General features: G+C 37.2%; 1 protein-coding gene across 1 annotated transcript in view; it reads right to left on the bottom strand.

The window, feature by feature from the left end:
• SI (sucrase-isomaltase) overlaps positions 1-20,501 on the bottom strand; it is a 143,875-nt gene that overhangs the window by 14,672 nt on the left and 108,702 nt on the right. Inside the window, exons 31-37 of the mRNA XM_007523647.1 lie at positions 14,613-14,741; positions 13,790-13,900; positions 12,806-12,868; positions 9,654-9,770; positions 7,370-7,457; positions 5,608-5,746; positions 1,138-1,271 (exon numbers count right to left, since the gene is read on the bottom strand). Coding sequence (XP_007523709.1) covers positions 1,138-1,271; positions 5,608-5,746; positions 7,370-7,457; positions 9,654-9,770; positions 12,806-12,868; positions 13,790-13,900; positions 14,613-14,741 — 781 coding nt within the window. The remainder of the gene's footprint in view (positions 1-1,137; positions 1,272-5,607; positions 5,747-7,369; positions 7,458-9,653; positions 9,771-12,805; positions 12,869-13,789; positions 13,901-14,612; positions 14,742-20,501) is intronic.

Consider the following 20,501-nt stretch of genomic DNA (forward strand, 5'->3'; position numbering starts at 1 on the left):
CTTTTTGAAATAGACTAGAGCACTAAAATTCCCTTGAATGAAGTAGGGGCTTGGCTTGAACATGGTTAGAACATATGGCAAAACAAGTGAGCTATTGTGGCAGCCTTCCTATCTCATCTTTTAAAAATGGATATCTAAAGTTTGCTTTTCTTTTTTTTTAATAATTATTTTCCCTTTTTTGTTTCCCTTGTTGCTTTCTATTGCAGTTACTGTTGTTGTTGTTAGATAGGACAGAGAGAAATGGAGAGAGTAGGAGGAGAAGACAGGGCGGGGGTAGAAAGATAGACACGTGCAGACCTGCTTCACCACCTGTGAAGCAACTACCCTGCAGGTGGGGAGTTGGGGACCCCAAATGCCGGTCCTTGATCTTTGCGCTATGTGTGCTTATCCCACTGCGCTACCACCAACTCCCTAAAGTTTGCTTTTCTTCCATCTTAATAGTGCTAAAGAGTTTTTAATAATAGATATGAAACAAAAGTATCTATTTTATTTTAAAATTTTAATGTCTGATTTACTCAGTATCTAAGCACTATCAAAACCTCAAAATTTTGCTGTGAAATATTTCTTTCCTTAGCATTTTTGAGTGAGATGTATTCCGTAGACTCCAGAATATCTGTGCATTTCTATTCTTAGCCCTTGGCTTTCTCTTTCCTTTCTAACTTGGAAATTGAGACCAAAGGGGAAGGCATTTATTTCTCAAAGTAAATTAGCTAGAAGCACTGTATATTTTTCTTTTCTTTATTTACTTTGGGTAGAGACAGAGAGAAACTGATAGAGCAAAGAGATAAAGAGAGCCATAAGTAGATCTGTTTCATCAGTTGTGAAATTTCCTCCTTGAAGGTGGGACTGGGGACTTGAATCCAGGTGCTTGAATATATTAACATGTGCTCTCCAGCATGTATGCCACTGCCCAACCCCAGTCCTATGTTTCTACACAGCTTCTCACACTGTATTTCCTGGCATACTATTTCTTCATGATACCACAGGTCACTGAATAAGAGTAAAATTTAACTTCTCAGACAGACAGAGAAGTAAAATTTAACTTCTCAGAGTACATGAACTAACATCAGCAACAGTGCAGCCCTAAATAAACCTCAGAACAGGAACAGTGATGGTTAAGAATTTATTCCCACATACCAATGATGGACTTTTCCATATTCTGCCAATTGGCATAATTGTCTCCAAGCCAGTGTCCAGTCCATCGCCCAGCAGTAGGATATGTAGAACGAGAAATAACTATTCCTCTTTTGCCAGTTGTCCTCTGCAATGCACTAACAATATCAAAGGAGAGAAAAAATTGTATATGAGTTTAATGTGAATTTTTTTCTTCTCTTCTAGAGTTATCACTGGGGCTCAGTGCAGACACTGAATCCACCCTCCCTAGCAGTCTTTCTTCCTTCCTTCTTTCCTTCCTTCCTTCCTTCCTTCCTTCCTTCCTTCTTTCCTCCCTCCCTCCCTCCCTTCCTTTCTTTCTTGCTCTTTATTTCTTTTTTTTTCTTTCTTTCTTTTTTTTTTTTTTTACATTTTATTGGATATGACAGAGAGAACTTCAGAAAGGAGAGGGGGCTAACAGAGAGTGAAAGAGAAAGACACCTGCAGATGTGCTTCACCCCTCGTGAAGCTTTTCCCTTGCAGGTAGGGAGCAAGAGGTTCAAATCTGAATTCTTTCTTAACCAGATGTACTACCACCAAGGCCCCTGAGTTTTTGTGTAAAGTATTTCCTTCAGATATTTTTACTCATGACTACTTCAAAAAATATTGTGTGCCATCTATGCTGACTCTTATTACAACCTGTTCTTCATAAATGAAACTTCTTTTATCACAGTATAGAATCCTCACAGACATGCACATCATTCTCCCTTTCCAACATTCACCAGGGTGACAAGCTGAAGAGGCCTTTCTATCTTTGTTCAGAAAATAACTAGTGATGTTATCAAATCAGCCAATCATATTGAGATATGTTTGGGTAAACTCATTGTATCCTACTTATACACATAAACCATGAATGGTGTAAATAACATGAAGTTGGAGACTTCAGCATCTTAAAGTTTCTGATAGTTAATGAATATGTATTTGTGTCATCATTGCAAGTGATAATTGCGAATCCAGTTGGTTGGTGTTTATAATTCTTTTTTTTTTTATATTTATTTTATTTATTTATTCCCTTTTGTTGCCCTTGTTGTTTTATTGTTGTAGTTATTGTTGTTGTTGTCGTTGTTGGATAGGACAGAGAGAAATGGAGAGAGGAGGGGAAGACAGAGAGGAGGAGAGAAAGAGAGACACCTGCAGACCTGCTTCACCGCCTGTGAAGCGACTCCCCTGCAGGTGGGGAGCCGGGGTTCGAACCGGGATCCTTCTGCCCGTCCTTGTGCTTTGCGCCACCTGCGCTTAACCCGCTGCGCTACAGCCCGACTCCCGGTGTTTATAATTCTTGATGAAATTACCCTACAAGAATATCCTACGCATTGCTATATCCTCACTGAATTTTATTCATCCTTTTAGGATACTTGCTGGCATTGCTTAGTGAAAGATAACTACTGCAGATTATTTCCCTTTTTGAAATATATTTAAAAATCTACTTTGAAACTAAAGTTTGTATTGCAGTATTTTAGAAATCAAATCATTCTGTATCAAAATTGTGATGCCCATTAAAGTAATCTTGACTAGACTGTTGTGAGATCAGAAAGCATACAATCTATAAATTAGTTTTACCTTAAAATTAACAGGTCTTTTGAATTTTGAAATATTCTCATTATATTTGAGTCCTTAATAAACAACAACAAAAAAAAAGAAATTTCCTTTAGTGAGAAGAAGATAATATAAAAAGTCCCAACCATGGAAACAGCTTGATAGATCATTTCCATCAATGTCTTTCTCAGTTGTATTAATCAGAAAGTAATGTCTGAGAGACAAGAGTTCAGTATTTGTCCAGGATGAATAACAGAGAGTTAAATCTGTTGTGAAAATGCTTCCAAGTTAGTGACAGGCAAGCTAACCATGTTGGCTAAATCTATATCAATCTTCTTAGACTTTAAAATTAATTGCAACAGGATGGGGGAGATAGCATAATGATTATGCAAACAGATTCTCATGTCTGAGGCCCCAAGGTCTCAAGTTATTAAATCCCCTGCATCATCATAAACCAGAGCTGAGCAGTACCCTGATAATAAACAAACAAATAAATAGACAATTGCAAAAGGAGGTCACTTCCAAGGATACACAATTTTCCCATATCAAAAATTGTACTCTAGGTAGGATCAGGGAGAGAATTCAGCTTTAGATCATAAGGACTTGTGTGTCTGAGACCCCCTGTTTAATCCTTACTCCTCAGCACTGTCATATACCAGAGCTAAGCTCTACTCTTGTTTCTCTGTTTCTTTTTTTCTCATTCTCAAATAAAAATAAGTATATTGAGGATGGGTGATTATGTACCCAATTGAGCTTATGTGATACCATGCTCAAGCACTTAATTCAAGCCCATCTCTACCTATAGGGAGAATTTTCACAAGAGTCAAACAGTGCTGCAGGTCTCTCCCCTTTCCTCTCTCTCCTCTCCCTCCCTCCCTCTCCCTCTCTCCCTCTCCCTCTCTCTCTCTCTTTCTCCTTCTCTCTCTTTCCCTCAATCCCTCCCTCCCTTTCCATCTCCTCATTCTCTCTCAACTTCTCTGTCTCTCTTTAGAAAAAGAGACAGAGAGGAGAGGAGAAAAAAAGGAAAAGACGAAGGGAAAGAGGGAGGATGAGAGGGAAAGCCACTGTAAACTGTGGGTTTATTTGCAAATACCAAGCACAAGTGACAATTCTCATGGAAAAAAGATTAAAATAAAAATAAATGTCTTTAGTTTTTATTTTACTACTTTTATTATAAGAAAGACACAGAGAGAAAGACACAGAGACCCCAGCACTGCTCAGCTCTGGCTGATGGTGCTGTAGGGGTTGAAAGTGGGACCTCAGAGCCTCAGGCACCATTATATTGTCTCCCCAGCCCCCAATAAAGCATATATTTTAAAAGCACTGTATTTTTTCCAAAAATATATATTAAACAAAAAAAGACAATATAATCTGCTAGATTGTTAACTGGCCCAATCTGTGTGAATATCTGAACATAAAGAATTCATGTCTATTGACATTTTATTTCATTCTAAATTATGGTTATAACAATCTTCAGCCTCCATTTAAAAATTATATCTTTAACACCATTAGAAGTTTCAAGGCTACTCAGAAATTTGATTATCTTTAATAAAATATACTTAGTAACTTTCATTAAAATAATCTTATTAAAATAAGATAAAAATATAAAATATAAGTTATATAGTCCTTGAATATTTGCCGAAAATTTGAACACACATTTTGAGAAAGCTGGAAAAATACTTCTTATTCCACTTGAGTACTGACTTTGTATCCCTACAATACTGAATTTTAAACAGTAAGAGAAATAAATCAATTCTAGCCTGACACTGTGTAAGAGATTTGCATATGAAACTTTTTAATTTGCCTACTTGTACTTAAGATTCTTTCTGTAACAATGTTTGCAAAATTCTCAAGTTATTAATTATCCCCCACCATTTCTTAGTCCTCTCAATTCAATTTTTTTACTGATTTTCTTGCTTATTATATATACATTTAGAGGCAAAAACTAGTTGACCGCCACATGTGTTATAAAAGTCTTGAAAAACAGAAAATGAAAGAAGAATTTCTCTATGCTGTAATAAATAGTGTTAGAAAAAGAAACTAAAGTTTGAGTACCTCACACAACCCTGTTTGCGCATAATGTATTTAAATACTCAATGAGAATTCACTGAGATCTACCATTTGTTAAATATTGTGCTATTGTTTTTTTTTTTTTTTCCTTTAGCAGGGCTGGGAACACAGTAAAGAACAAAACAAAATGATTAGAATTAATTGGAGAATGACATGAGAATATAAAAAATGCTACAGATGAGAGAAAACATGAATATTCTCTGTGGTAAAGGAATAAGTAAATTTCTTAATGGTTTTTAAATATTTATTTATTTATTCATTCCCTTTTGTTGCCCTAGTTGTTTTATTGTTGTAGTTATTATTGTTGTCATCTTTGTTGGATAGGACAGAGAGAAATGGAGAGAAGAGGGGAAGACAGAGAGGGAGAGAGAAAGATAGACACCTGAAGACCTGCTTCACCACTTGTGAAATGACTCCCCTGCAGGTGGGGAGGTGGGGAATAAGTAAATTATAAGAATATTCTTTCTTTTGCCTCCAGGATTATTCCTGGAGCTTGGTTCAAGCACTAAGAATCCACTGCTCCTGGTGGCCATTTTTTCCATTTTATTGGATAGGACAGAGATGAATTGAGAGAGGAGGGGGAGATAAAGAAAGGGAGACCTGCTTCACTGCTTATGAAATGTCACCCTCTAACCCCCACAGGTGGGAAGCAGGGTTCAAACCCAGATCTTTGAATGGGTCCTTGTGCTTAGTACTGTGTGAGCTTAACTGGGTGCACCACCACCCAGCCCCATTATAAGAACATTCTGAGTGAAGGAAATTGCTACCAGACGAGAACACTAGAGACACTGCAGTAGGTAATGTTGATTCTAATAAATAAAAGCATCAGAACAGATAAATAGTGCTTACTCATAAGTGGGTTTTGCTTGTGACCATCCATAGAGATTGTGAACATCATAATGCAAAACAGATGATCCATCACTAAGAATCTGCTCAGTTTCCATACACATAGTTCTGAAATGTAGTCCTTCTCTTCTTTTTGTGAGTTCTGAGGAAAGTTGATAATTAATAACAATAATAATAAGCTATACAATTCTCTGTATTGAAATGAGTCAATGAGAAAGTGTCAAGGTAAATGTAAATGACGAGAGTTTTCTTCTCATGGTCAGAAGCAGAACCATGTTGCTAGTATTCTTTTGTAGTTTTATAGTACAGAGAAAACTTAAAAGACTGGGATCTAGCAAGATGAATCAGCTACAGAAGGTAGGTTTTGTCAGTGGTAGGCCATGGGTTTGATGCTAGCACCTTACAAAAACAAACAAACAAACAAACAAAACACTAGGTTGGTACTCCAACCAGAAATACTCAGTCTAGCTAGGTTATCAAGAGCTAGTCAGACAACAGCTTTAACACAGGGTTCACTGCCAATAAACTGAACCTAGAGCAAATATTACAGAGATGTATATAAAATGAAAACATAGAATGGTCTCACTCAACGGGGATAAACTAAGGAAAATTCTATGAAGAGTGTAGATTTGGCTGGGAGAATGGATTGACTGGTCAACGCCTATGTTCAGTGGGGAAGCAATTACAGAAGCCAGACCTTCAACCTTCTGCATCCTATAATGACCATACACCCAGAGGGTTAAACAGTAGGAAAGCTATCAGGGGAAGAGATGGGATATGGAGTTCTGGTGGTAGGAATTGTGTGGTATTGTACCCATCTTATCCTATGGTCTTATCAGTGTTTCCATTTATAAATAGCAATTAAAATAAAAGACTGTAAATTTAAATTGCTGAACTTGAGCTATTAAACAGGTTTGGGGAGGTTGCAGTGTGGGGAGCAGAGGAGTTACAATGTGCTGCTGTAGTGGAGGTGAAGGTTGGGTAACATGTTTTGAGGGGGTGAGAAACTGTACCTCTAAAAACATAATTTTATCAACAAAGGTTGCCTTAAAAATAAAAGACTATTGGGAGTCGGGCGGTGGCACAGTGGGTTAAGCGCACGTGTCGCAAAGCGCAGGGACCGGCATAAGGATCCTGGTTCGATCCCCGGCTCCCCACCTGCAGGGGAGTCGCTTCACGGGTGGTGAAGCAGGTATGCAGGTGTCTATCTTTCTCTCCCCTCTCTCTCTCTGTCTTCCCCTCCTCTCTCCATTTCTCTCTGTCCTATCCAACAACAAAGCGACGTCAACAATGGCAATAATAACCGCAACGAGGCTGCAACAACTAGGGCAACAAAAAAGGGGGAAAAATGGCCTCCAGGAGTGGTGGATTCATGGTGCAGGCACCGAGCCCAGCAATAACCCTGGAGGAAAAAAAAAGACTATTATAAATATGTAAATGGAATTATGAGTTCTGTCCCTACCATTTAAAGATGTAAACTTAATTAATAAATGACAACATAGAACCATCAAAGGAACAGCAACTAGGGCCACATGGTGGTGCACCTGGTTAAGCACACATGACAGTGCACAAGGACCCAGGTTCAAGCTCCTGGTCCCTACCTTATGGGGAAAGTTTCAGGAATTGTGAAGCAGGGCTATAGGTGTTTTTCTGTCTCTCTCCCTCTTTATCTCCCTACTGCATCCTAATGTCTTTTCTGTCTCTATACAATTATAGATAAACAAATAAATCAACAGTAAAAGAAGACATAGCAACAATATTGTACCTGGGAAATAAGGTGGAAAATTTAGCTTATTGTTTCTGCATTGATTTGTGGTGGTTCCATTTACAAAACTTGATGGTTCATTCATGTCCTAAAAACAAGAAATGAATGGTCAACAGAACAAAAAAAAAAAAAAGAATTTCTCAAAGCAACTAATTCAGAGTGTCAATAAAGTAGCATATCCAAATCATAGTTTGTATATTCATTCTGAACACCAAATTATAAAATGTTTCAATGTACTGAATATTGTAGTTTAGATTCATGTTTCTTAAAAAAATTAGCACTCTTTCTGAAAGACATAAATGTATACTTTATGTCTCCAGAGTATACATATAAAAGTAATTTTATTTGCAATTTTTTAATTATCTTTCTTTATTTATTAATAGATACAGCCATACACAGAGAGAAGAAAGAGATAGAGATGGGAAAGGACAGAGACACCTGCAGCACTGCTTCACCACTTGCAAAGCTTTTCTCCTGTAGGTTGGGACCAGGTTCTTGTGCATTGTAACATGTGTACTCAACTAGGTCCACCATCACCAGACCCCCTAAAACTAATTTTTATAAATGTTTTTTAGACTTAAAAAGCATTGTGTGCATTTGTGACAAGCTAAATTGCTTTTTATGCTATATTAAAAATGCCTTTATGGTAATCTTATTACCAATATTTTTAAGCTACATGAAAAATCAAGAGACTTCTGGAGACATAAATTTGCTAAAGTTGTAATATATTATCATTTCTTATGCCAAAGACTGACATCTGAGTATGAGATTTATCCCAAAAGTAAAAGTAACAAATGAATACATCTTTGCAGACCCTTGTGAACAGGAGGGGGGGAAAAGCCACATTGATGCTTTGGTCAAGCTAAAAATATCCAACTTGAATATTCAGGAAATAACAACATGCATATTGAATTGTGAAAACTATGCTTAGAAGTTCTTTGAAAAATAAAGTGGTGGGGACCTGGCAGTAGCGCAGTGGATTAAGCTCTCATGGCTAAGCACAAGGACAGGCGTAAGGATCCCAGTTTGAGCCCCTGGCTCCCCTCCTGCAGGGGGGTCACTTCACAAGTAGTGAAGCAGGTCTGCAGGTGTCTGTCTTATCTCCTCTCCTCTGTGTGCACCTCCTCTCTCGATTTCTCTTTGTCCTATCCAATAACAACAACAATAAGGACAACAAAACTGGGGGTGGGGAATGGCCTCCAAGAGCAGTGAATTCCTAGTGTAGGCGCCTAGGCCCAGTGATAACCAACCCTGGAGGTAAATAAATAAATAAATAAATAAAATACAGTTGTATGAGAAGGAGTGAATGGGAATTCTAAGCTCCCAACGTAAAGTTTATTTTATTTTATCGAGTGTTGGATTCAGAATGATGTGGAGGTATCCACATTAAAAGGTCATTACTTCAAAGAGGGTGAACTCAAATCATGGGCTGACAGCAGGGCTAGAGATGAATTTGCTTTCTCCTTCCCACAGAAAGGCCCATTTTCTTTACCAAGTTTAATTCCACAAGTAGAGACTGGCCTCTCCTTAACCTTTTCTTTTCTTTTGTCTCTTCTGCGCTTCAATTGTTCTGCTTTTATGATTTGAATCAACCAACACCAAGTATGTTTGCAAGGGCTTGAGGATGGTTTGATGGGTAAAGCTCAAGCTTTGTCATGCTTGTGAGGCCTTGAGTTTGATACCAACCACTGTATGAGAGCACCATGAATAGCATCAGAGGAAATCTATGGCTGGTAGAGCAAAGCTTTGATTTATATTCCATTCTCTTTCTCAACCTTTTATTCTCTGGTTCTTCTCTTCCTCCCTCCTTTTAGAAAAAAAATACATATAATTTTAAAAAATAGTATCCCATTGAAACTCTAGTATCTTCACCTTTATCCCCAAATAAGCAGGTCTCTAAATAGGTTTTACCTCTATGGACAAGTTCATTGTGGCCAAAAGATACTTTATCATTTCCAGGCTAGGTAATATTTATAAATCCTTTTATTTTCAAAGTTCCTAATAGTTACTGTTGAATGGCATCTTACAAACAACAACAACAAAAAATGCTCTAGGGGTCTGGATAACTGTCATGTTTTCATGGCTTTAAAGTGCAAAAAAACCTTTGGATAACTCAACTGAGTGCCCAGGGATGGCCTAATCATTAAAGTCAGTAAGCTGAAACCAACACAAAACAACTTATTTCCACAAAGAATACCTTGTTGGTATTAGAGAAAAGTAAGCATTTTGCATCTCCACAGTGAGATACATAACTCAACATATAAATCACCCAAAGGTTACTTACAATCCACAAGCCATCAAATTTCATCTGCTTATTATAGAAATCTATGATTTCTCTTGCCCACCATTGAGCTGTGGAATTCCTGAAGAAATCTGGGAAAGCTACATGAGCTCTGGAGGCCTGTAAACACAGAAATCAAAACTCATATATTGAGACAGGAACACATATGTCCAAGTCAGACATTTTGTTTCAAAAGTGGCAAATAGCAACTAATATCACCGTTTAATAAATAAGTCGGACCTCATCTTTATTTGCAGAAATGTATGTAGTCTTTCAACTAACCTAGTAGCAATTGGAGAGAGAGAGAGAGAGAGAGAGAGAGAGAGAGAAGGTGAGAGAAAAAGAGAAGAAGAAGGAGGAGGAGGAGGAGAAAGGGGGAGGGGAGGGGGAAGGGGAGGGGAAGGAGAAAGGGGAAGAAGGAAAAGGGGAGGAAGAAGAGAAAGAGGAGGGGAGAAGGAAAAGAAGGAAGAGGGGAGGAGAAAGAGGAAAAGGAGGGAGAAGGAGAAGAAGGAAGAGAAGAGGAGAAAGAAGAAGGGAGGAGAGGGAGAGAGAGAGAGAGAGAGATAGGACCCCATGGAGCAAAGTGAGAATACCCTTAAACTCTCTAATGAATTATAAAGAAACATTTCAGGGAGGGTAAAATATCATAATGGTTATTCAAAATGACTCATGCCTGAAGCTCCCATGGCTCAGGTTCAATCCTCTGCACCACCATAAGCCAGAGCTGAGCAGTGCTCTAGAAAAAAATCAAAACAAAACAAAGCAAAACAGTATGTATACACACACACACACACACACACACACACACACACATTTTGAGGGCTTAAGTGATAGTGAAGGTATTTTTTTCCCTCCATATCTTTAGAGTCCTATACTACAGGTTTAGTTTTGTGGGTTATGGAGGAAGAAAGAAATAGGATTCTTTGTTCTGTTTGTGAAATATCTCTTTTATTTTTTTAAAGCTTTCTCTTTTCTGTATTTTATTAGTGATTAAATGATGATTTACAGGGGGACAGGGAGTGGCAACCTGGTTAAACACACAGGTTGCCATGCTCAAGAGAGGGAGAGAGGCAGAGAGACATCTATTGACCTGCTTGTGAAGCTTCCCCTGTAGGTGGGTAGTGGGGGCTTGAACTGACGACTTTACAAATAGTAATATGTGCACTTAACCAGGTGTTCCACTGCCCAAGCATTTCATCCAGTGTTCGGCTCTTCCATAACCAACATACCACCCACCACCAAACTTTTAACTTTCATATCAGCAGGGAGGTGACTTCCATCTTACATTACCAGGGAAAAAAATCCACAAAACATTCTAGAATTGACTTTCAGCATGGAAAGCATTTATGTAAAAGGCATCTCATCACCTGAATTATCTGTCTTTCTCTGATTTATTGGATGAGAGAGATAAGAACACTGCTCAGCTCAGGCTTATGGTGGTGCTAGAGATTGAACCTAGGACCCCATAGCCTCAGGCTTGAAATTACTTTTGCATAATCTTTATACTGTTTCTCCAGCCGCAAATGACTAAATTTCAAATATGGTATGGGTGTAGAGAATGTAGAATCCTTTAATGTTTTATTGTCTTTATTTATTAATTGGATAGAGGCAGTTATATATATTCTTAGTTGAGTGACTAAAACATGCCATTTAGTAAAAAGATTATAAACTTCATCAAAATGCAGGCTGTGGGGTGTCAGGCAGTAGCACAGCAGGTTAAGCCCAAGGACCAGCATAAAGATCCTGGTTCGAGCCCCCGGCTCCCCACCTGCAGAGGAGTTGCTTCACAAGTGGTGAAGCATGTCTACAGGTGTTTATCTTTCTCGCCTCCTCTCTGTCTTCTCTCCATTTCTCTCTGTCCTATCCAACAGTGATGATAACCATAACAATAACAACGACAACAACAAAATTACAAGGGCAACAAAAGGGAATAAATAAATAAAAATGTAGGCTGTGAATGCTCTTCAGGTAAACTGTTACAACAGCAACTTCCCAAAAGGCATGTTACTCTGCTTTTTTGTTCATTTCTATGATATAGAAATTATTGAAGAAGAAGCTTCCTTAGCTTGGAAAGAAGATATAACCTAAGAGTTTCTGAAAAAGGCAAGGCTTTGTTCCAGGTGAATCAATGGCTAGCCTGGCTAGAAACTGCTGAAGAAAAAGTATCAGAGAAAGAAGCTGACTAAAGAACCAGCCAAAGCCTTGAATTGTGCAAAACATACTGTTGCTATAATGTAACTGCATTTGACCTAACAACTGAGAAAATTCATTCCACTGTAATGTTTTCACAATATATATTTTTAAATTTATTTTTTATTTAAGAAAGGATAAATTAACAAAACTATTTAAAGCAGAAGCATATCAGTTGTGATTTCCTTCTGCATAAGGTTTTATTTATTTATTTTTGTAGTGTAATGTCTTAATCATAGTCTACCATCAAATATTTAAGGAGTATCTTAATGTTTAGACAGTATATTAGCAGCATGCAATAATTACATCATATTATAAGTTCTCAAGCAGAGACTGTCTATTGCAAAGACCTTTGCTGCCAGTTATCATAGTCTGTTTTAATTTAGAAAACTGAATAATAACACTGAATTCTCTAGAAATGCACTTTGCTCAATAATACTTGAGGTTTTGCAATATTTGGTTATCCATTTGGCTATACAGAAAAACATTCTTAACTGTAATTGATGGTTGTTGCCATAATAGTATATTGCCTGTATTTCTACCTCTAGTACTGGGACTTATGTGCTAGAATTTAATATCCTTGAGCCTGGACAAGTGCACAAGTCTTTTAAAAGAAGCATGGTTTACTTACACAAAACTAATCAGTTTTGAGAGATTGTTAATGCCCTTGTTTTTTGTGGGTATGAAACAAATGGTGAGAATTTTAATTTGTCCGTCATTATAGTACTGAAATTAAGTCTACTTAATTTATCAAGTCATGTCCATGCCCTGATTTTTATATACTAGTATCTATCAACAAACATTGTAATACTTAAAAAATGTAGGCTATGGTATAGAGAATTAGAAAATCAACCATCTATTTTTAAAAAATCATTCAAACTAGTCAGATTATATTATATATGTAAAATAACTCAATAATTATGCATATACTATATAATACATATAATAATAAATGCAACACTTACATTAACAGCTTCATCTTCAGTTAAACTTTCATCTGTTGTTATATTAGGCAAATCTGGCCAAACCTACAAAGAAGAAGAAATGGAAACATAGCTTAACTTTAAGATAAATCCAGTACATATTACTGTGCTTAGATAAATAATAATAAAGTTTGAAAGACATATTACAGATATAAGTTTTACAGATCAACAATCCCTTCAGTATTTTACTTTCAATCGGTGTCTTGGTACATATAGATAATATAATCTGCAAGATATACCCTTTTTCCATTATATATATTTTTAAATGGGGTGTGTATGTGGGGGTAGGATGCTGGGTATTAGCTCACTATCAGAGCATATAAATGGCCATTCTAGAGGACCCAGGTTTAAATCCAGAGTCCTTACTTACAAAGCGGCACAGTGTTGCATGTATATATACACTTATTTCTATCTCTCTCCTTGTTTTATTATATTTTTCTACTCTGTATATTTTAAATTAAAAGGAAAAATGAGTATATCAGGAGTAGTGGAATCATGCAGATGTATCTACAATGAATTAATAAATAACGTTTGCAATAGAGAACAATCATAGCTTTATATTAAACAGAGGAGGCACCAAGATAATTTAAACATCAAACAAATCATACTTGAACTTTGACTCGTACAAATTACTTCTAACATTTTGAGCTCCAAAAGTATATATTATTTCACTAGCATTAAATTATAGTAGTTTTTAATATCTCTTTCTCTGAATCTGTATTTAAATGACATATACTTCCACTAGCATTTTTTAAGTATTTTATTTATTTTATTTTTGAGATATACAGAGAGAGAAAGAGAAAAATACCAGAGCACTGCTCAGCTCTGGCTTATGGTGGTGTGGGGGATTGAACCTGGGACTTTGAAGCCTCAGGCATGACAGTCTCTTTGAATAACCACTATGTCACTAGTATTTTTTTGAAAGAGCATTTTGAGTTGTTTTACTTTAAGAGATCAACTTAGTACCTTTGCCCAGCAAATATCACTGGTATTGGGCCATTTGACAAAGACATCATCTTCAACTCCTCTTTCAAATGCAGGATAAGGCTTAGTTTCATTTCCAGAAATTGCTGGATCCTAAAATTAAAGTTAAAGAAAGACCAGATAATTATGGTTTATAAAGGCAGTCACTTAGGTAGCTGCTACTAGAGTTATCATTTCCTGTTATCCTATTATGTTTTTCATTCCCCTGAGTTAATAAATGGAATGCCAATATAATTATCTGTGTTCTAGACAGTATGTCCATTAATGTCCTTAACAGAAATTTAATGAACAATTCAAAATGTCTTAGCTATAATTTCAAAAAAGATCAACAGTGGCTTCTGTTTTACTTTTATTCCTCCAGTTGGTATTTTGAACAGCGGAGCTTTTCCCCTATATGTTATTGATATTCTCCTCACTCAACTGCAAACTTGAAGGAAAATTTTAAACATGGTTAAGAATAAGAACTGATTCCAGAGAATGCTTTGAGGAATGTATAGGAATGGGAAATGTATTCTCACTTTGTGATAGTTTCTAGACATAGAAGCCAATTTGCACTCCTATTAATTCATTATGTCAAACAGCTTCATTTGGCACCTGCTTTAGTGTTAGACCTCTCAGGATAGACCTAAATATATGCAGACGCCCATGTAAATAGAACAAAGTGATAAGAAAAGTGTTAGGTTTGTAAATTGAATTCAAAGTTAGGTACTTCCCATTTTTCAAAAACTTTTCCCCCATTCCTTCTAGGAGAAAGATCTTAAAGACATATTAAGACTCTTGTAAAACATAAAAAATCACTACTGACCAGGATAATAATGTATCTCATCCCATCGTTTCTGATTCTGTCAACAAACTGAGGAAGTTCTTGGAATTCATCATCAATGGTAAAGTCGAGCTGCCTTTCCATGTAGTCAATGTCTGTGTACTGGACATCCTAAAACACATGAGAATTGAGATAAGCATCACAAAAGAATGAATGCCCCACATGCTACCACACTTATGAACATAACATCAGGACATCTGAATGATTATTCACCTCATTCTAAATAGTATTTAATAATGCAATGCTAAAGAATTGAAAGTATGTTATGTAAAGACCGTATTCAAGGAGGGCATACATTCACATAGATGTTGTCTTTGACAATAGTTTTTTTAGTACTTCTATATATTTTGGACCGGGAGCTGGGGCCTGGCATCTCCTCTTACAATATCAAACTGCTTTTTTTTTTTTTAATGGGAACCAAAGCAGAGAGAGGGAGAGATCACAGAAGTGGATTTTCTCTCAGCGGTAGAAACATCCAAGTGATGTCAAGACTCAGACCTGGGTTACATACAATGTCAAGCTCAAGACCTAACTGGTGAGTTAGCTTTCTAGCAGTTTCCTACGGTAATTCTTATTTAGGAGTAAAAAGCAAAAATATCATCCAAGTCAGTATCTTTTTTTTTAATACTCTGATTATGCCAGATTTAAGTCTCTTTTTTATATTGATTTTTTAAGATTATTTATTTATTGTATATTTATTTGATAGAAAGAAATTGAGAGGGGAGGGGGGATAGAGAGGGAGAGTGACAGAGAGACACTGGCAGCCCTGCGTCACCTCTTGTGAAGCTTTCCCCAGGCAGGTGAGGATCAAAGATTTGAACCCACATCCTTGCACATTATGATATGTGTGCTTAACCAGATGCATCACTACTTGGTCCCAAAATCCTGTAGTTTATGTATAAAAATATTAATTATTTATATCAATAAGCCTTATTTTGAAATCTATTTCAAGGTGTCATATGGAGGAACTAATAACGAAAAAACTCATTATAATAACTTCAATTTTAATTTACATGTATGATTAAGTCATCTGTACAATTAATTAACCCATTATAATGCATCTTTTAACTCTCTATTCAATTCTATTCTATTCTATTCTATTCTATTCTATTCTATTCTATTCTATTCTATTCTATTCTATCCTATCCTATGTACCCATGACTTATAATTCTTACTAGGATGAATTCTTATGTAGGAGGTATTTTTGAAAATATTTCAATTCTTAAAGTTTACTAGGATAATCACTACCAATACTATACCTTGCTCAATTTTAAATTACACAGACTCTTTGCTTTCAGTACATTGAGGGAAGAATTCCAGGGTAGTAATTACTAAATATCAATTTGAATTCTTATAACATCAACTGAGGAAACAATTTTCTGTATGCTGTCACCATAACATAACATATAAATGAGGAGGGCTGTGAATAGTTCACTTGGATAGTGTGTGCCTTTGTTCCTGTGCAGAGCCCAGGTTTGAGTCTGGTCCCACCACATAGAAAATGATATTTTTGGGGGTTCCCAGAAGATGGTGGACTGAGAAGCTGCTAGTGGCTTGAGCTCTGACCACATCTTCTGGAAACGGTAGGATTTTCTGCCTTTAGTAGGCCAATCAATAAGGGGTCCTAGCGGTGACACCAAGGAGGTGACTATAATTTAATTTGGGTTAAAAAATCGAGTAGAAAAAAAGGGGAAATTTTCTTTTCTTTTAAAATTATTAAGCACACTTCCTCCCCCCCCCCATAACCAGTCCCTGGGGACCAGCACTTAGCAGGCTCCCCTGCTGAGCTTCTTTCTTTACCAAGATTCCTGTCACACCAGGGAGTATCATTCATTCTAAGTCTATACCCTTCTGAAACCTCTGGCCTAGAATATACAGTGGATAGTAGATTTGCATAACTGTCTATTTCAGCTATCCTTGTCTAATCCTGAGGGTTTTCTTTTTTTTCTCTCTTTCTTAACAATCAGCTGCCTCTGATCATGAGGTCTGAGGTAATCTGGGACAGGTTTTTTTTTTTTTACCCTGCTCTATTTTATTATTAATATTATATAAAGGTATATATCTTCCTCCCCTTTAGGTTGATCAGAATTAACTCTTCGGGTATCCTTCATTGCTAGGGTAGTGGGCATCTTATCAATTGTGGGAGGAACTTGTCTCATTACTCCTACCTCCTCTACAGACTCTCCCCTACGTCCTCCTCCTAGCTAATTAAAAAAATTAAATTAAATTAAAAATAAAGTAATAAAAAAAACCTTTCCTTTCACTGCTCATTTTCTTTTTTCTTTTTCTTTTTTTTTCCTCCAGGGCTATTGCTGGGCTTGGTGCCTGCACCATGAATCCACCACTCCTGAGGCCATTTTTCCCCCTTTTTGTTGCTCTAGTTGTTGCAGCCTTTTTGCGGTTATTATTGCCATTGTTGACGTTGCTTTGTTGTTGGATAGGACAGAGAGAAATGGAGAGAGGAGGGGAAGACAGAGAGAGAGGGGAGAGAAAGATAGACACCTGCAGACCTGCTTCACCGCCCGTGAAATGACTCCCCTGCAGGTGGGGAGCCGGGGGCTAGAACCAGGATCCTTACGCCGGTACCTGCACTTTGCACCACGTGCGCTTAACCCACTGCGCCACCACCCGACTCCCAATTACAGATCTTTTTCTTATCTTTTCTCTTTTCTCTCTCTTATCTCTTTTTTCTTTTTTTTTAATCTTGTCATACACTTCTTCCTTCATTCTTCTTTGCCTTTGTGAATTTGTGAATTACTTTGGGGAAGAAATCTGACTCAGAGTGGACTCTCCATGTGTGAATTTCTGCTCTATTTCCCTTTCCTCTCTTGTCACTCCTAGAATATACAGTGGATAGTAGATTTGCATTACTGTCTATTCTTGCTATCCCTTCTTTCTTTTCTCTTTCTTCTACACTGGGATTTGGTTACTATTTTTTCATGGACTGGAGAAATTGTTTGGCTAACTGGTAGTGATTAAACTGCTTCAATACTTGCTTCAGTTGTTACTGTAATTCCTGAGGTTGGTGAGTGCAATTGTCATAAAGGTATTTGGTACAGTGTTGCTTGTACTCAAGACACAACAACTGAGGAACAACACAGCGTAAAAAAAGAAACACATAAAACAAAAAAATGGGTAGATCAAAAACAAATAAAACTGCTACTCCAATGAATGAAGAAAAGAGCCCAGAAGAAACTATATATCAGCCAGAAGTAACCATAGATAAGAAAAGTATGCAAGCAATAATAAATTTATTAATCACAGAAATGAAAACAACATGGAGGAAAGGAATGGCAGTATTAGGGAAACAACAGTTGAGACCCCCAAGGAAAATACTTATTATCTTGAGGCAATTAGAGAACTGAAAGCCGAAATAGCTGAACTGAGGAAAGAAGCTGAGGGAAGGGAAAGAAGTCTAACAGAAGCAGAAAACAGAATTAGTCAGACAGAGGATGAGTTACAGAAAATGAAGAAAGAGGTGAAAGAGCTCAGAAAGAGATTGAGAGACACTGAAAACAATAACAGAGACATATGGGATGATCTCAAAAGAAGTAACACTCATATAATTGGCCTGCCAGAGGAAGAAAGAGAGGAAAGGGAAGCAAAGATTCTAGAGTAAATAATAGAAGAAAACTTCCCAGACCTGAATGACAGAAAGGACATCAAGGTTCAAGAGGCCCAGAGAGTACCAAACAGAATCAACCCAGACCTGAAGACACCAAAACACATCATAGGTACAAGGAGAAGAAGTAAGGATAAAGAAAGTATCCTAAAGGCTGCAAGAAAGAAACAAAAAGTCACATACAAGGGAAAACCCATAAGATTATCTGCAGATTGCTCCACTCAAACTCTAAATGCCAGAAGAGAATGGCAAGATATCTATCGAGCCCTGAATGAAAAAGGGTTTCAACCAAGGAAAATATATCCTGCTAGACTTTCATTCAAACTAGATGGAGGGATCAAAACCTTTTTAGACAAACAACAGTTAAAGGAGGCAACCATAACCAAACCGGCCCTGAAAGAGGTTCTAAAAGACATCTTACAAACAAGAACATCACTATAATACTGGCAATATATCAGAGCAAACAAAATTTTTTTAGAACAATGGCACTACAATACATTAAATCCATAATATCAATAAACGTCAATGGCTTAAACTCACCCATAAAAAGGCACAGAGTGTGGGGATGGATCAGAAAACATAACCCAACCATATGCTGCTTGCAAGAATCCCATCTGTCACAACAAGATAAACAGAGACTTAAAGTGAAAGGAAGGAAAACTATCATACAGGCTAACGGACCACAAAAAAAGGGCAGGAACAGCCATTCTCATCTCAGACACGATAGATTTTAAATTAAATAAAGTAATAAAAGATAGGCAAGGACATTACATAATGATTAGAGGATCAATTAGCCAAGAAGACTTAACAATCATTAACATCGATGCACCCAATGAGGGACCATCTAAATACGACAAGCATTTACTGAAAGAATTTCAAAAATACATCAATAGTAATACAATAATAGTGGGAGACTTCAATACCCCACTCTCACACTTAGACAGATCAACAAAGCAGAGAACCAACACAGATACAAGAGAATTGAATGAAAAGATTGACAGACTAGACCTCTTGGACATTTTCAGAGTCCTTCACCCCAAAAAACTGGAATACACCTTCTTTTCAAATCCACATAACACATACTCAAGGACAGACCACATGTTAGGCCACAAAGACAGCATCAATAAATTCAAGAACATCGTAATCATCCCAAGTATCTTCTCAGACCACAGTGGAGTAAAACTAACATATAACAACAAACAGACAATTATTAAAAGTCACAGAATTTGGAAACTAAACAACATACTCCTTAAGAACCTCACATCTCTACTATAGAGCCTCTACTTCCCCCAGTTCTGGAACCCTTGTATAGGGCCCACTTTCCCGTTTGCCTCTCCCAATCCATATCAAATAATATTGCATCTGCCGATCACAACCTAACCAAGTAACGATTGCCACCTCAACATGCTTCACTTCAGACTGTGTCCAGAGACTTCTCGTGTGGAATGACAACCTTTCAGCTTCATTACTTGGGTAAGACCTTTCCTTTCATAGTATACTCTAATTCCATCTCAGGTGGTTCACTTTCTAACAAAGTCCCAAAACCTAGATATACACCAGTTTCTGTGAGAGAGAGAGCATATTTTCACACGTATCCGTAAACTACTGCAAAATATATACCTGAAAGCAGAAGTACACTAGAGTTTGCATGGAGTACCCCCTAACACTTCCTCTCCACTATTCCAAGCTTTAGGTCCATGATTGCTCAAGTATTAGTTTGGCTTCGTATGTTAACTCTCTTTTCAGTCATCAGGTTCCAGATGTCATCAGAATGCCGGCCAGACTTCCTTCGACCGAAAACCCCAACAATGTGTCCTGGAGCTCTGCTTCCCCAGAGACCCAGCCTACTAGGAAAAGAGTGAGGCAGACTGGGAGTATGGACTGACCTGTCAATGCCCATGTTCAGCAGGGAAGCAATTACAGAAGCCAGACCTTCTACCTTCTGCCACCCACAATGACCCTGAATCCATGCTCCCACAAGGATAGAGAATGGGAAAGCTATCAGGGAAGGAGGTGGGATATGGAGATTGGGTGGTGGGAATTGTGTGGAGTTGTACCCCTCCTACCCTATGGTTTTGTTAATTTATCCTTTCTTAAATAAAAAAGAAAATAAATAAATAAAAAGAAAATGATACTTTCTAATATACATCATTTGATCTACATTTTGCTTTATCTATATCTCACTCAGTCTATATCTTGCTCCATGTATGGATATATGTGTGTGTTTGTGTGTGTGTGTGTGTGTATTT

This window comes from Erinaceus europaeus, chromosome 14, assembly GCF_950295315.1.
Source record: "Erinaceus europaeus chromosome 14, mEriEur2.1, whole genome shotgun sequence".
Classification (NCBI taxonomy): domain Eukaryota; kingdom Metazoa; phylum Chordata; class Mammalia; order Eulipotyphla; family Erinaceidae; genus Erinaceus; species Erinaceus europaeus.